We start from the raw sequence: 16,248 nt of genomic DNA on the forward strand, positions 1-16,248 counted from the left end.
TCATTAAAAAAATAAAAGGCCCAGGAAATAAAGGAAAATCTTTCTAATTATAGTAGTAGTAAAGCTCTGGAATAGGCTTCCAAGGGAGGCTGTGGAATCCCTATCATTGGAGGTTTTTACAAACAGGTTAGACAAACACCTGTCAGGGATGGTCTAGGTTTACTTGGTCCTGCCTCAGTGCAGGGGGGTTGACTAGATGACTTCTTGAGGTCCTTTCCACCCCTACATTTCATAGAATATCAGGGTTGGAAGGGACCTCAGGAGGTCATCTAGTCCAACCCCCTACTCAAAGCAGCCTCAATCCCCTGACAAATTTTTGCCCTAGATCCCTAAATGGCCTCCTCAAGGACTGAATTCACAACCCTGGGTCTAGCATGCTAATGCTCAAACCACTGAGCTATCCCTCCCTATGAGTCTCTGATTAGCCGCAATCAGAGTCACGTAAGGGCTAACTCAAACTAGTTAGCAAGAGTCCCCAAGGGACTGTCTGCCAGTTGGAGTTCCAGGCACACATCTTCCTCCTCCTTTGCACTGGGGACTGTAAGGGAGGGTGGCGTAGAAATTGGTTGTGCCAGCTGCACACCCGTTGAGGACTCCCCTCTATGCAAGGGGAAACAGGGCCACATTCTATCCCCATAGCACCATTCTGGAAGGACAAAAGAGATGATGTAGGGAGAGAATCTGGGCCAACAAGAAAAACCACCCACTGGTACACTTGGCCTCATGGGGAACCCTTCTTGGTAGTCTCAGAGAAGCCATGAACTGAACTGGCATGAAGACTAGAGCTCAGACTTACTGTTAGCACAACAGAGAGGGAGGCTTGCACTGCTGCTCCACCTTTTCTGTGGCGTATCAGAAGATTTATGGATCCAATATCATCAGTCCGGCCTCTTTCATGAACCAGACAGATTTCAAACTTGTACTGGTCTGTAGGAGCTCAAGGGCAGGGAGAGGACACAAGCACCAAAGACAGTTTGCCCTCTAGGGCTTTCATGGGCCACAGTCCTAGATACCAGTCCACACAAGAGGGAACGAGCACCCCATCTATCTAGTTTCAGTGACTGACGTGTAAAATGAAAGAGATGAGGCACCATTTCAGGGCCTTTGTCAACATCCCTCTTGACCCTAGCCAGCTCATTTTATGTGGATTAAAACCCAGGCAACGTAATAGAAAATTGGATGTTCTGAGGTGTCCCCTTTTAATACTTACTTGCCACACAGCTTGCTAGAGTGAATGGCAACAGACACGACGTTTTCTCATCACAGAACCCAGTCAAACTATTACAAGGCAGGATGCTAATGCAGCGGGGGCAGGCTTTCCTGCATCCAGATCCGTACCGCCCAGAAACACAGCCTAGATAAGGGAAACACATAGCAAATTTCCGAGATTAACAGCCAGATTACATCTATGCATGCTGACTTTTTCCTCTCTCATTCATTTTTTTCCAATTTCCATTACCACAACTGAGAACGAGATGAGAAAGTAGAATCGGGCTGGAGAAACAGTTATCAGCATTTGGGTTCAAATGCGTTATGTTATCTTGGAATAAATGATTTAAATTGTAACAGATATATGACTCAATGTTCTTGTGTCATCCCTACAGTCTGCATCATCTGTTGAGGCAAGAAAAGTAGTCAGCTGTGAAACTTCTAAGAAAAAAATACTCTACCAAGAGACTTACACAAAGGCCAAACATAACTTTTATAAACGAAAATTTGCAAATATGGTTGTAAATTCTTATTACAAGTGGAATCTAGATTTCCAAGATGATACGCTATGTTGAAACCAAGAATGCACAGCACCTATGAATCACAGGACTGAAGAAAACAAGGCCAGTTATATTATGATGGATTTAGGAGCCTAACCCAAGTTTGAGAACCACAGTTCTTAATACTGCCTAATAAATGAACCAAAGAACCATAAATAGCAGGACCAGGAAGAGACCATTTGGGTCATCAGGTAGGATTTTCTGCATTTCCAGAGACTGCCACCTACACCACTTCCGCAAAATGTATTAACTAACCCATTCTTAATGAACTGCAGTGATGTTGCCTGGACTTTCACAATTCCTAATAGCTTGTACTACCAAGAACTTTTTCCTGAGGTCTACCCTAAACTTTTCCTTCTTTAGCTTCAGCCCATCTTCTGATACTGTGAATAATTCCCTTCCTTCATTTATATTACTGCCTCAAAAGCATTTATAGATTATGATCATGTCCTCCATGAGTCTCCTCTTTTCCAGACTGTATACATTTAGCTCATTCAATATCTCTTCCTGTGCCCTATCTGTTAATCCTTCTACCATCCCTTTTTGCTCTTGGTATTTTTTCTACTTTTTTCCTATATCCTTTGTAAGTTATGGGAGCTAGAAATGCATGTGGATATATCAGATGTGGATGTTTGCTATCCCTCCAGCTCTGCTACTGCCAGAAAAGTTATCATGCCAGGCTTCTATTGCAGCTGGTCTTTCCACTTCTTCCCTTCCCTACAGCCCACTTGCTGGCTTCCTCCTTCCCCTTTTTCACCTATTTGTGTAAGCCTTTTTTATTACTATTGTTACCCCCACCCTAACATGTTGTATCTGTGTAATATTGTCTGATTATGTATTGTCTGGTCTTCCATCTTCAAAAGTTGGGTAACCACATGATTTTATCCTGTGGCACCTTATAGACTAACAGACGTTTTGCAGCATGAGCTTTCGTGGGTGAATACCCATGACTTGCATCTGAAGAAGTGGGTATTCACCCACGAAAGCACATGCTGCAAAAGTCTGTTAGTCTATAAGGTGCCACAGGATTCTTTGCTGCTTTTACAGATCCAGACTAACACGGCTACCCCTCTGATACTTGACACATGATTTTACTGGCTATCCTGTGAAATGTGCAGCATTTGGTAACATATACAAGCCGAAAGTCATTTACCTTTTTGTATTTTGTTTCTTTGTGAAAATTAATAAAACATTAATAAAAATATTAAAGAATATAAATGCTAATATTGAACATCCTCTTTCCATACTCCACTTTGATATCCCACCCTTAATGAATACTCTATTTTCTGACTACTTCCCAATACATATTATGGTGTTTTTAATCGATAACTGACATTTACCCACTTTTAATAGTTTATTATGGGGCACTATATCAAAAGCCTTACTGAAATCCTAATGTTACATTTGTTATATCCCTGCCATCTCCGTGTGATGTGGTGTGCTGGCCCTTTGTGTAAAGAACCTGCGAATTGAAAATATCCTATTGCAATCTGGTCACTGGAGAGAAAAGCCACTACTAACCCTGGATCTACTGCAGGGTTGGAACCACCACCACAAGAAGAGATTAAGAAAAAGGATTTGCTTAGCCAGGTGGCCCTTGATACACAACCCGTCAATCCAGCACGAAATATAACACATGCTGGCTCTCCCTGGAAAGGAGATTGTTAGGTCACAGGAACCTGCAGAAAGGGCTCTGGTCCAGACAGCTGGAAAGGGGATCTATCTATATTTTAGATTTTATTTACGTACTGAAAGTTGATACCTGAGAAAGAAGCACCTGCCCTGGGACCCTAAGAGAAAGGTCTTTGTTGTGTTTTGTAATTTTTCTAATAAATCAGAAGGGAAAAGACATTATAATTAACTAGAAACCAGAGTATCTGTTGTTTTTATATGGTGGGGAAGCCTATTTACACTACAGGGATCACATGGAAGGAGGCTAGCAGATTTGCATGACACACCTTTAATAAAGCTTTCCTTCCTGCCAAGTGATTAGACCCCTTTCTCCCAAACTCTCATATATTGGTGCACTTCTGTCTCCCACCTGGCCCTATTTCCTATTTATAAACAAAATATTCTACCCAAACAGCACGGTCCTTTTTTCTTAAAGACTGGTGCACCTTAGCCTACTGGAATTAGTTCTCATACCCACAATGCACTTCTTTGAAAGTGTCGTGCTACTCCTTGAGAACATGTATTTTACACATGCTGAGAAATAACACTACTTATCTGGTGAAAGGGGCAAATCCTCTGCCCTAGGTTTAGCCTTAGCAGCAGCTGCAGAGGCTATTTCAGCTCAATACTATATAGGGCACTCCAGGAAGTTGAGCAATAGACCCATAGACTTTTGGGTCAGAAGGGACCATCATAAGCATCTAGTCTGACCTCTTGCACATCGCAGGCCACAGAACCTCGCCCACTCACTCCTGTAACAGACCCTTAACCTCTGGCTGAGTAACTGAAGTCCTCAAATCATGGTTTAAAGACTTGAAGTTACAGAGAATCCACCATTTACTCTAGTTTAAACCTGCAAGTGACCCATGCTCCACACTTCAGAGGAAGGCTAAAACCCTCAGAGTCTCTGCCAATCTGACCTAGGGGAAAATTCCTTCCTGCCTGACCTCAAATATGATGGTCAGTTGGACCTTGAGCACTTTGGCAAGACCCAGACAGACACCCAGGAAAGAATTCTCTGTAGTAACACAGAGCTCTCCCCATCTAGTTTCACACTACCGGCTACTGGGTATGTTTGCTACTAGCAGTTACAATAAGTTGTGCAGGTTCTGCCTGGCCCCCAGGAGTCTTCTTCTCACATTGGCTCAGACAAAATCATACTGGTTCCATTGCCAAAGGAGGCTCTGGAATGGAGGGGTGGAACTGGGTCAGGATTTCCCACATGCAGAGCTTTCCATTCCTGGATCTCCAAGAGCTTTACAAAAGTGGGTAAGCAACATTATCTCCATTTTTCTAGACCGGGAAACTGACTTGTCCACGGTCACAAAATAATTGCAGACTGAGAAAATAATCAACCCCTTGGCTCTCTGTTCTATGACAATTTCCTACTTAACAAGACTCTTTACTCATACTAAAAACAAGTGTAAAAACAAAAAAAAGTTTATTTTTTAAATCTTTTTTTTTTAAATAATTAGTAAAGAGAAAAGATGGATCCTTACTTGTTTTCAAGTAAACTATACATCTTTGGGGAGCTGACACCATTTCACTTCCTGAGACAAGATAAAATTTGGATGGCCAACTACTTATTCCTGTACACTGAGCTTTGATCATGCAGTAGAATTTTGCTTCAGTTAGGGTACTATATTGAGCCATTGCCACCAGAGAAAGCAGTATTCTTCCAGGATACTCAAGGAAAATATCAAGGTCTGCAAGTGAAAAGAAGGTTGTAAGGTTGACAAGAACACACAGCATGAATCACAGAGATGCTAAAGTCAGACTAGCTTGGCCTGCAGCTCCCTTAGTTTCTAGAGCAACTAAAGCACATGTCGAAGTGTTGTCCTGCATAGTGATGGAGCTAGGTACATGCTTAAGTGCTTTCCTGAATTGGGGCATTAATGACTACTCTTTAAGTATTTTAATAAGTACAAGCAGAAAGACTGCAGGCTGCAATGAAGGCTCCATTCAGCCCTGGTCTTTCCCTGGTTAATGCACCAATTTCTGATGCAGACCATGTTGTACAGAATTATTTTAGACCTTTATTTTTTATGAACTGTTTTGTTGTCTGAACACAGAAAGCTTGATCTGCAGGGAGAATCTAAGTTTCATTTAGACTAATTTTTTTTTTTTTTTTTGCTGAACTTCTCTAGCAGCACAAGTTTAAGTAGTAGTATTTTATACAGTCCATCTGTAGACTTCTGGAGACACAGAAATTCACACCATGAGATTTATCACAAGATATCATGCATGGAATCCAGTAATTCAATTTCGCTCCTTGAGGTTTGTCAATAAGACACATCTCATGATCATCTTTTCGTATATTATGAATTAGTTTTGAAAGTATCTTATTGATACATTTTTCTAAATTGTTCTTGCACAGCAATTGCTAATTTAAATTACACTGTAGAGATTAGGGGCAGATTCTCAGCTGCTGTAAAATCAGCACAGCTCCATTTAAATCCATGAGATAAACCCATTTACATCACCTGAATACTTGGCACATAGAGTTAGCTAGCTCTGGAATCTGCATTCCCCGGGTATAGTATGTATACAGCAACATGCAATCAGATACTATCATGAAAAGCATCTTATAAGATCCTACACAATTAGCTGTAGACACGACTACTGGTTCTTTAGATCACCACCTGCTTGTTTTTCACAGACCCAGTGCAGGCGTGTGGAGCAACCAGTAGCCATAAGTTCTCCTCCTTTCTTCATCTGAGCGCATCCACTTTGACCCCTTTTAATGTCTGAAAGCCTGTTAAAAAAAATAAGGCAGCATAGGTGAATATTACTAAAGCAATCATTAGCCGTGCTGTACCATCAGAAACACACAATATGGCCCCCAGTAAATTGTTCTTTTTTTACAAAAGAAGCTATCAGAATATAAATAGCTTCTCACCTCTGTTATATTGGCTCTTTTGAAAACTACTGAAAATGTAACTACTCCAAAAAAAGTCCCAATAAACCCCCATTTACTACATAATATAACAGAAATAATGGCCACAATATGATCTTAATTAGGTCAAGCATTCAACTGAGTCAATCTATCCACAAGGAAAAGAAACACTCATGTTGAAATCACATCTATTCACATTCAAATACAAAATGTTATTCTATCATTTCAATAATGCCCATGTTGATTTCAGGTGCTTTCTTCATGAGTGTGGTTAAAATTCTTTGTATCTATTGAGTGCAAATGCATTTTCTGCTATTTTTGTATTTAATTCTAGAAGGTTTCTTATTGAAACTGCCAAATGCACACATGCAGATTCACTGATTCAAAGGCCAGAAGGAACCATTATGATCATCTTGTCTGACCTCTTCTAACACACAGGACATGGAATGTCTACAAAATAATTCCTACAATATATCTTTTAGAAAACTTGATTTAAAAAATGCTGGTACCTAATACTTTGCATTAATAGATTTAAAGTTCATTAATCTTTGACAAATAGAACAGAAAAGTGAGAATACGATGAGAGTTTCTTCACAATAATTAAAGGAATTTAAAAAGAGTTAATCCTCAGAATACCTACAGAATCTAAAATGCATGGTTTGGGAAGCAAATCAAAGACCTGACAATGTACACGTGATATTTAAAACTTTGTCCACCTAAAGCAACTTGAAAACTTATCTCCAATGGATTTGGAAGACAGAGAAAATGCAGATACGAAAGATACCCACAAAGCTATCAAGAATACATTTGCAGCTTTAATATTTCTGCTAGTTTTGGGACTAATCTTAATATCTGTTCCTTTTTCATGCTCCCACAATAAAGGAATTGTTGGATAGTGGGGCCAACATCCTTTGAGATAAAGAGGCCTGAATTCATGGGCAGTCTATCAGTGATCACTCAAAAGCCTGACTTTTTAGCAATGTAAGACCTTGTCTCCACTGTGAATTTGCCCCAATGGCCAGCAATCAGTGTAACTGAACACACACCATCCCCTGGCATAGATCTGCAAAGCTGCTGTTTGCACTTGTGGAGGTTATCCCTGCTTGAAATCAGGGTACGTTGCAATAGTATAAATCATGACTTCATAACTCTTTACCATGGTTACGCTAGAAATCTGCAGTGAAGCAGCTAAGCTACAGGCTGGGCACCGATGGCAAAAGTTAGGGCATGTCTCCAGCATAGAGAAGGATTAAGGGTGAGATTCACAAAGGGACTCAGGAGTCTATCCACCACTTTATTTGTACTGCTTAATAAAGTTGTTCCAACCAGGCATTATCTACCCCTTTGTTTGTGAATATTATTGTTACACTAATAATTATAAAAGCACATCTCAATGTCTTCCATTTTCCTGCTTAACAGAAATTTCAATGCCTGTCAAATCTACTAGACAACTGCCAGCTCTAGCATCTACAGCTAATGCTAATGTACAGAGAACATGATAGCTACTATGGTTAAAATGAAACAAGACTCAAATACTTTGCTCCACCAGGCTATAGCAGCAATTCTAGTGGGGGGGGGGGGGAGTTAGCTGGGGAAGCACCTCAGTCTATAGAAGATCAGCTGAGTACATGAAGCAGCCAAGCATATAAAGTCAACCCACTCCCCACCTCCTTGACTGCTAGGTTTTCATAATTAAGATGGCTAACTCCTTACCAATTGAGTGCAAGATTAGCACCGTGTCCACTAGTCCATTGCCAGGCACCAGACTGCTGCTTTGACAAACCAATCCAGGTGCCACCCTCCAGCATGGAAGCCACCCACATCTGAAACAGTAACAATTTCCTGCTGTTGTTAAAACTCCCACAAGGCTCTTCTCGTCCAACTGTCTCTCAAATCCTGCCAGGAAGTCAGTGAAAAGCCCCATTTGATAAACAAAGTGGACGAAGAGTTGGCTCTGCTACCTTAGAACTACATTGAAATAAAGTATTCCCCAAAGAGAGAAGTCCATCAGAGTAACCAGAGAGAAATGTAACTTTCAAGATTGAAAAGACAATACAAAATTCACTTAAGACTTTCAAACTACAGATTTTCTTTGGAATGAAAATAACTTCTTCCCTTTGCAAAAATACCTTTTCTTCTGCACTATCTAGCTGGAGAAGACTAGCATGCTTATACAATGCACATTGGGCCAGAGCCTGCTCCCACCGCATGGTCTCTCTCCTTTCTAGGTAATAACAGTTTCCATTCCAATACCACCACGTGGGGTCTTGGGGGCACTTTAAACTGGTGAGTCCTGCAAACAAAGAAGTTTAAGTGCAAAAGGAATGTGGAAAGATGTATAAACCTGGACAATGTATCATCCAGGATGAATAGACAACATACCATGAATAGTGACACAGCTAGATGGGCCATTAGCTGAAAAAATATGCTGTGAGGTTCCACAGGGGTATGTGCAGTTTTTTGAAGAAAGGGATACACACTTTTAAAAAGGTGAATAGCAAAGCTTTGTCTGTACAGTGCCTGGGACAGTGGAGCCCTGATCCTTGATTGGGAATCCTCGGCACTACTATAAAATAAATAACACATATTCTGCGAAAGGTATTAAAATACTTTACATCTCCATAAAGAAATTTGCTAACTATATGAAATTGTATGGGCCACATTTTCAATGAGTCTCTTTATCTGTGTCTGCAAACTGCTTAAGTGCATTCATTTTGCATATGGAAATTAGCAGGTGACCATGCATGTTTTTCAGGTGCCATTAAGGAGGTCCACTGAAAATATGGCTCCAAAAATTGAGACCATGTTTATTTTCAGAAACAAAATATCTCCTCAGCCTACTGCCAAGACCCGAGTGCAGGGTTCTGCGTTACCACTATAAAAGCAGAAGACATCAAAGCCATGACAAAAAAAATAGTTTTCTGAACAGTTTGCCATTGACCTCAACAGGAGCAAGACAAAACCCATATTTGCTCTCTGACTTTCAATGCTGTGGAAATGTTTGTTAGGTTTCTTTTTATGAAGAAAAAAAGTTCAATTAAATAAATAAACCTGCACTTCAGCTTTGAATTTGCTCAAGTTATAGCCTCAGGGCAGGGCTCTACCTTTCCAGAGACAGAATTTGTTGTATAATGTAACTGCTGGTACACAAAGGGGAGGAGATGAGAATCAGCACGAGTAATACTGAATGAGAAAGAGAAAACAAATACACACACACACAAGCACTCAAACCAGCCAAATAGCCCAGGTGTCCACCATAGGCAAGCAACAGAACAGGGACAAAACTGCTGGAGTAAAGAAAATCCTAGAACCCAATGACTGATGATTACTGTACAGAAAAACAAGCTACCTTAATTAAGGCCTGATCCAACTCCCACGGGAGTCAATGGGAATTTTCCATTTGATTTAATAACAGCTGGATCAGGCCCTTATTAAAGGACTCATTCTGTAGCTGATTTATGCCCTGAAGTTACAATGAGCCAAATCTGGGCTACAGAGCAAAGATGGCACAGTGGTTGTGGTGCCAGCCTGGGAGTTGGGAAACTTATGTATGACTCTTTGCTATCACACATTTCCTGTGTAACTTCAGTTCCCTAGGTGTAAAACGGAAGTAATAGCACATCTGCTAGGTGAGCTCTGAGCATGCTCACTGGATCAGGCCCTGCAGGCAAGTTAGGCAGAGGAATATCTACCTTCCTCCAGTTCATGCATTATTCTGAGAGAAAAGCATCTGGATGCCTAGCATGGGGCTGCCATGCACAGAGGCAGAAACATAGGCACCTAGGAAATTTTTACTGCAAAAATGTAGGCATGGAGCTGAGCAGGGGTTTTGTGAACACCCAGTGGGGCCTGATTCTGGGATTTAGGTGCCTAAAGTAACAGTTAGGTGCTTAAATCCTTTTGTGAAGCTAGCCCAACTCGGTATATTCAAAGCAAAATTCATTTTGGTTACATCTGCAGGTCACACTACAATACTTTAAGATCCAGGATGTCCTGGGACAGGTAATATCATTTTATGTCTGCACTATACATATTAGACAGAAAAGGTGAATTAAAAAAAAAACCACCCAAGTTAATATTACTGTACCTGATTCACAAATTTCACCTTTAAATTTGTCCACACACATTAACTTTTCTGGGCATTTGCCAGTTATTGAATTGCATCTGAAGTTTCCAGGACACAGCGGACAGACTCTTGCACAGTTTTCTCCATAGTATCCCAAGGAACATTCTGTATGAAGAACAGCCAACATATCAGAGTTAAATGTAGAGAAGTGATATAACTAAGAAGCTATCTAAAATGTTACTAATGAAAGACCTGATCCTGATTTCAATAAGAGTGTTACTTTCTAAGTAATTCCAGGCCCAGGCCCTTAAGTAGAAGGGTTATTTACTGAGATGCAATCAGGGTGGATAAAAATCAATGATTTTTAAAAAAATAAATAAAAAAAAATCAGATTTTTTTTAATTTAAATTGGATTCTGATAAAATACTTTGAGGAAAAAGCCTATCTAAAGATAGTTTTACTTAAGATACATTATAACTCAAAGATGTCTCATCATGGAATAGGGATTATAAATTCTATAGTATGAGACAATATATTCATGTAATGGTTAAGAAAAGTTCTGTAAATGAGATCCAATCGTTCATGGATTAGGAACCCTACCTTATGGGGTTCCAGGGGCTTCTGTACAAATTTAAGTTAATCCTTCTATCTACCCAATGGGACTCAGTGCTCAGTCTAGAAGATACCATCAGAGATGCTTAGTTTTGCAGTTCTCAAACTGAATTTGTCTCCAGAGATAACATGCTTGTTAACAGCAAAAATGTTTTAAATAAATAAATAATATATAGAGGTGAGAAATAACAGACCTCAACCCTACTGTCCCTCTGCAAATTTGTGTACACAGAGTCAATCCCTGACCTCTCTCTAAAAGTGCAAAGTTTCAGAAAGTTCAATGAATAGAAGATTGTTGGGGGCGGAATAGATCTGGCAAAGGAGAAGAAGTCTGGAGATAAATGTGAAAAGGGAGGGACAGGCAGTAGAAACAAAAGTGAAACTGTTTGAGCTGCATATGTCTTGATGTCTTTCTGAGTGTAGCCTTCACTGATTTGAGATCTACCATACCATTCTCTCACTAGAAGGGAAAATCTATAATGGCAGCAGGCTGTAAAAGAGACCCAATTTGAGAATATTTTAATGAAGTTCTCTACCTGTGGTAAGACAGGCATGCGAGCAAAATGCAAACAGGGAAACAAAGAAATGCAAGGTCTAGTTGCCTGAATGAAACAACTTCATGAGAACATCTCTACTACTCGCATCCGACGAAGTGGGTATTCACCCACGAAAGCTCATGCTGCAAAACGTCTGTTAGTCTATAAGGTGCCACAGGATTCTTTGCTGCTTTTACAGATCCAGACTAACACGGCTACCCCTCTGATACTTGACATCATGAGAAGTGTTCCTTCTCGGGAGGAAGCTGCGTTGAAGATGATGAAAGGAACATGTCTGAACATGTAGGATCTTCAGGTTGGTAAACTTATTTCATACTTGTTTCTTAAGGACTGCCTGTCTTTCTTCTGGACTATTCTTGAATTCTCACGTTTGAGCAAAAAATACAGTTGTTACTCTATGGTACTATCATTTTAGATGCAGTTGTGATAAAAAAATAAATAGCTGAAATAGGTAGATCTTCCTTTTACAATTTCACCTTTGAAGTAGCACCAAGTATCAGTGAATGCAATGAGTAATACTAAATGAGCAGTAATAATAATTAAATAACTGCATTGACTTATTTTGTTTAGGAGAATCCAACCTCAACATACAGGACTTTGAAGACTATCCACCTTCAAGATCATCATTTTCTATAGTTTCAAAGTTATCTGCAAATGATAGTGTTTCAGTCACATCATGTATGTCACATAGCCACAGTATATCACCCATAGCAAAAAGAAAAAAAAAATCTCCATCATCCAGAAACAACCATAGATAAGTTTGTGATAAGAACCAGCAGATAACAAAAAGAGGTAATTGATTAAAAAATTGCCCAGTTTGTTTATGTAACAAACTCTCCTTTCCATATGATTGAGAACCTACACTTCATTAACATGGTTCAGTCATTAAGACCAGTATACAATCCACCCAACAGAGCAGATGTTGCAGGCAAATTACTGGAAAAAGTGTATGAAAGAGAAACTGAGCAGTGTGCAAAAGATCTAGAGGGTAAAATTGTTAACCTGAGTCTTGATGGGTGGAGCACTGTCCACAATGATCCTGTTGTATGTGCTTGTGTGACAACAGAAGAAGGTAATGTCTTCCTTACAGAAACAATTGATACATCAGGAAATGCACACACGGTGGAATACTGACAAGAAGTGGTAGTAAAAGCTGTAACAAACTGTGAAAAAAAATTCAAATGTCTAGTATGCAGCTTTGTTACGGACAATGCTGCAAATGTATCCAAGATGATAATAAATTATTTAGAAGAGAGTCCCAGGCTAATAACATATGGTTTCAGTGCTCATTTGATGCACCTCCTAGCCAAAGATGTCAGTGTTCCAGAAAAAAAGGCTAATGTTGTTGAAATTGCAAAATACTTCTGTAACAACCACTTTGCAGCAGCTGCGCTGAAAAAAATGGGAGGAACCAAGCTAACTCTCCCACAAGACATGCGATGGAACTCAGTAGTGGACTGTTCTGAACACAATATCAAGAATTAGCCTAATCTGATGACAGTTTGTGAACAAAATTGTGAAAAAATAGATGGCACTGTCACAGCCAAAGTATTCAACACTAGGCTTAAGAGAAATGTTGAACAAATGCTGAGTGCCCTGAAGCCTATTTCTGTAGCCATGAACAAAATGCAGGGAAATAGCTGTTTTATTGCTGATGCTGTTTAAATTTGGAAGGAACTGAGTGAAATCTTAAAAAGGGAAATATGCAATGACAGAGTTAAATTACAAGCATTAAAAAAACGAATGGGACAAGCACTATCTCCAGCTCATTTTCTTGCATATATTCTCAATACTCGGTACAAGGGTCAAACCTTAACTGCTGAAGAAGAGGAGTTGGCTATGACATGGACTTCCAGCAATCATCCCTCCATAATGCCAGCTATAATAAACTTTAGAGCTAGGGGTGAATCATTTAAGAAATATATGTTTGCTGACATTTTATATAAAGTCACACCAGTGAACTGGTGGAAGTCACTTAAGCACTTGGATTCAGAGACTGTTGAAGTGATAATCTCACTTTTAACAGCTGTAACTTCTTCTGCCGGTGTAGAAAGAATATTTTCTTCCTTTGGACTAATTCATTTCAAATTGAGAAATCATTTGGGACCTGAAAAAGCAGAAAAGCTTGTTTTTCTTTTCCATATTATGAACAAGCAGGAAAACGAAGGTGAAGACAACTGAGTTTGCTGAAGCCGCCAATATTTTAAGTTTTTCATGTTGACCTGGCTGACAATCGATTTAATTTTTTTTAATTTCACTTAACTATTTTAGTTTAAACAATTTAAAAAAAACAAATCTGATTTTAAAAATACTTGAATGTTTAACTAAATTCAAAAATTCATATGCTTGTTTTGTTAAAATATTATATGTTTGCTACTGAAGAAAAAATTACAGAACACATAACATTGTTGTTTTAGTTAAATAAAACTATTTAAATGTCCATCTGGTGATGTTCTCCTCCTAATACACCATGGCAAGAAAATCCTATAAATATTAATGATTAACCTGTTGAATTGGAGATAGTTCACCTCCCAATGACTTTGTAAATATCTGCTTCAATTACCTTTGGTAAATGAAATAGCCAAACAATCATTCATTTTCTGATATAGCTATAAAACTAATCTAAAATGTTTTCAAAATAAATCAATCACTTTAAAATGTATAGTGTGTACCTTCTAAAAATGAAACCTACATCTATCACTGAGTTGTGAAGAACGTGTGTTAAGGTTATAACAACCAACAAGAATGCACTTTTATGTAGAAATCCATTATTAAATCAAATCTTCCTGATTAGTGTTTAAATCATAATTTAAATCATGATTTAAATCAAATCCCCACCCTGGATAATACTTTGTATACTGTGTTGTAATTTAAATCAATATATTTTAAAATGTAGAAAAACATCCAAAATATTTAATAAATTTCAACTGGTATTCTATTGTTTAACAGTGCAATTAAAACTGCAATTAATCATGAATACTTTTTTTTAGTTAATCGCGTGAGTTAACTGCGATTAATCGACAGCCCTAGTTAAAACAGATTTCAGGTTGCTCTAACTTTCATCAAGAGACCAGTTCAGCACAGAGCAGCCCCAGAATGCAGGGAATTTACCATTACCTTTGCACCCCTTTCAGCACCATAAATTGCAGTCAACAATCTACCAGAGCAAAGAATCAGGGCCAAAGACTTTGAAGTACATTTTCAGTTTCTGCAAATAATTTTGAACATTTTTTCATCTCCTTGGGTTTTCAAAAATTTCCAAAACATTTTTTTAAGTAGAAAAAGTCATTTTTGAAATTGGAAAATTTTCAAAAATTATTTCAGTTTAGAAAAAGCATGCTTCGTGAGTAATTGATCATGCTAAACTGGCAATGCAAACAAAAATATCAAAAGAACAAGAGACAGTCTAATTTAAAAAAAAAAAAGTATTTTTGCCAAAAAAATTTCAGTTTTCCAAAACTGGCCAAATTTTGATGAAACATTTCAACTTGCTTTAGCCACCACAGACTGGTGAGGCAGTATAGGAGAAAAGTTAATGCAATTTACCACATGGCTATCATTCTTCTGTACCTGCAGCAAATTTGTACTTGGAGTGTGATACATACCACGTTTTACATACGAAATAGCACTTGAGGGAGCAGTAAAAGGAGCAAAGTGGATTTCATCAATTCCTGCCATTCTTCTGAAGTACTGTGAGACTTTTACTACTCCTGTGCAGTTCCTGTCATATAAGCAGTCTATCTTAGCACTATAGAGGGAGTTGTAGATCTTCTGTGATGAAAATGGTCTTGACAGGTACCGACTAAGAAACACATCAAAAATGTGTGGAGCTATAAAATACAAAAGACAAGAAAAAAACAAATCCATGCAATGAAATTAACTATGTTTTTGGAAACCATACAGGCTAAATTTTCAAAACACCATTTAGTTTTGGATTGTGGAATTACTGAAACCTGTAGTTTGTGTGTACATACATGTGTTACTAAAATGTGCATAGAGAAGCATGCACAGAACTATATGGACAAATTATACAGCAAATTTAGGTGCCAGACTGAGGTGAACGTGCATGTTTTATTGTGCAAACTGATCTTCACCTCAACTAAATTATGAATTTGGAAATTCAATATATCAAAAATGTAGAGAGTTTTGCTTCTCAAGAGAACCATTTTCAAGAGGACATGAGATTTCAAAGAATTTTTGAAAAATTAAATCCATTTTATGTAACTGGAATGAAATGAGAAAACTTCAGATGGAGGTTTTCCAAATTTGCCACAAGCGTTTTATACAACCTTGTCAGTTTGTTCCAAGTTATGTCGTTTTTCTCAAACTGGGGGTAGGAACCCCTCAGGGAATCGCAAATTATTACATGGGGGGTCGCTGTCAACCTCCACCCCAAACTCCGCTTTGCCTCCAGCATTTATAATGGTGTTAAATATATAAAAAAGTGTTTTTAATTTATAAGGGGGGGTCTAAGGTAACCAGATCACAACACGAAAATATAGGGACACATTGGGGTGTCGTCAGCCCTGCCCACAGTCCACCCCCAATCCTCCCAGGCTCCGCCCTCACTCTGTCCCAGGTCCCGCCCCTCCCCACTCGCCCCCCCACCATGCCTGCTGCCTTGCTGCGTCAGTCCTCAGTCCCCCACCCACCGCTTGCCTCTTCACCTCCCTGCCA

The 16,248-nt window shown here is 39.0% G+C and overlaps 1 protein-coding gene across 1 annotated transcript in view; it reads right to left on the reverse strand.

The window, feature by feature from the left end:
* LOC123376326 overlaps window positions 1-16,248 on the reverse strand; it is a 40,847-nt gene that overhangs the window by 12,806 nt on the left and 11,793 nt on the right. Inside the window, exons 9-15 of the mRNA XM_045028248.1 lie at window positions 15,177-15,401; window positions 10,424-10,567; window positions 8,466-8,629; window positions 8,050-8,159; window positions 6,083-6,195; window positions 4,940-5,146; window positions 1,211-1,354 (exon numbers count right to left, since the gene is read on the reverse strand). Coding sequence (XP_044884183.1) covers window positions 1,211-1,354; window positions 4,940-5,146; window positions 6,083-6,195; window positions 8,050-8,159; window positions 8,466-8,629; window positions 10,424-10,567; window positions 15,177-15,401 — 1,107 coding nt within the window. The remainder of the gene's footprint in view (window positions 1-1,210; window positions 1,355-4,939; window positions 5,147-6,082; window positions 6,196-8,049; window positions 8,160-8,465; window positions 8,630-10,423; window positions 10,568-15,176; window positions 15,402-16,248) is intronic.

The sequence above is a fragment of the Mauremys mutica genome, chromosome 8 (genome assembly GCF_020497125.1).
Source record: "Mauremys mutica isolate MM-2020 ecotype Southern chromosome 8, ASM2049712v1, whole genome shotgun sequence".
Classification (NCBI taxonomy): Eukaryota; Metazoa; Chordata; order Testudines; family Geoemydidae; genus Mauremys; species Mauremys mutica.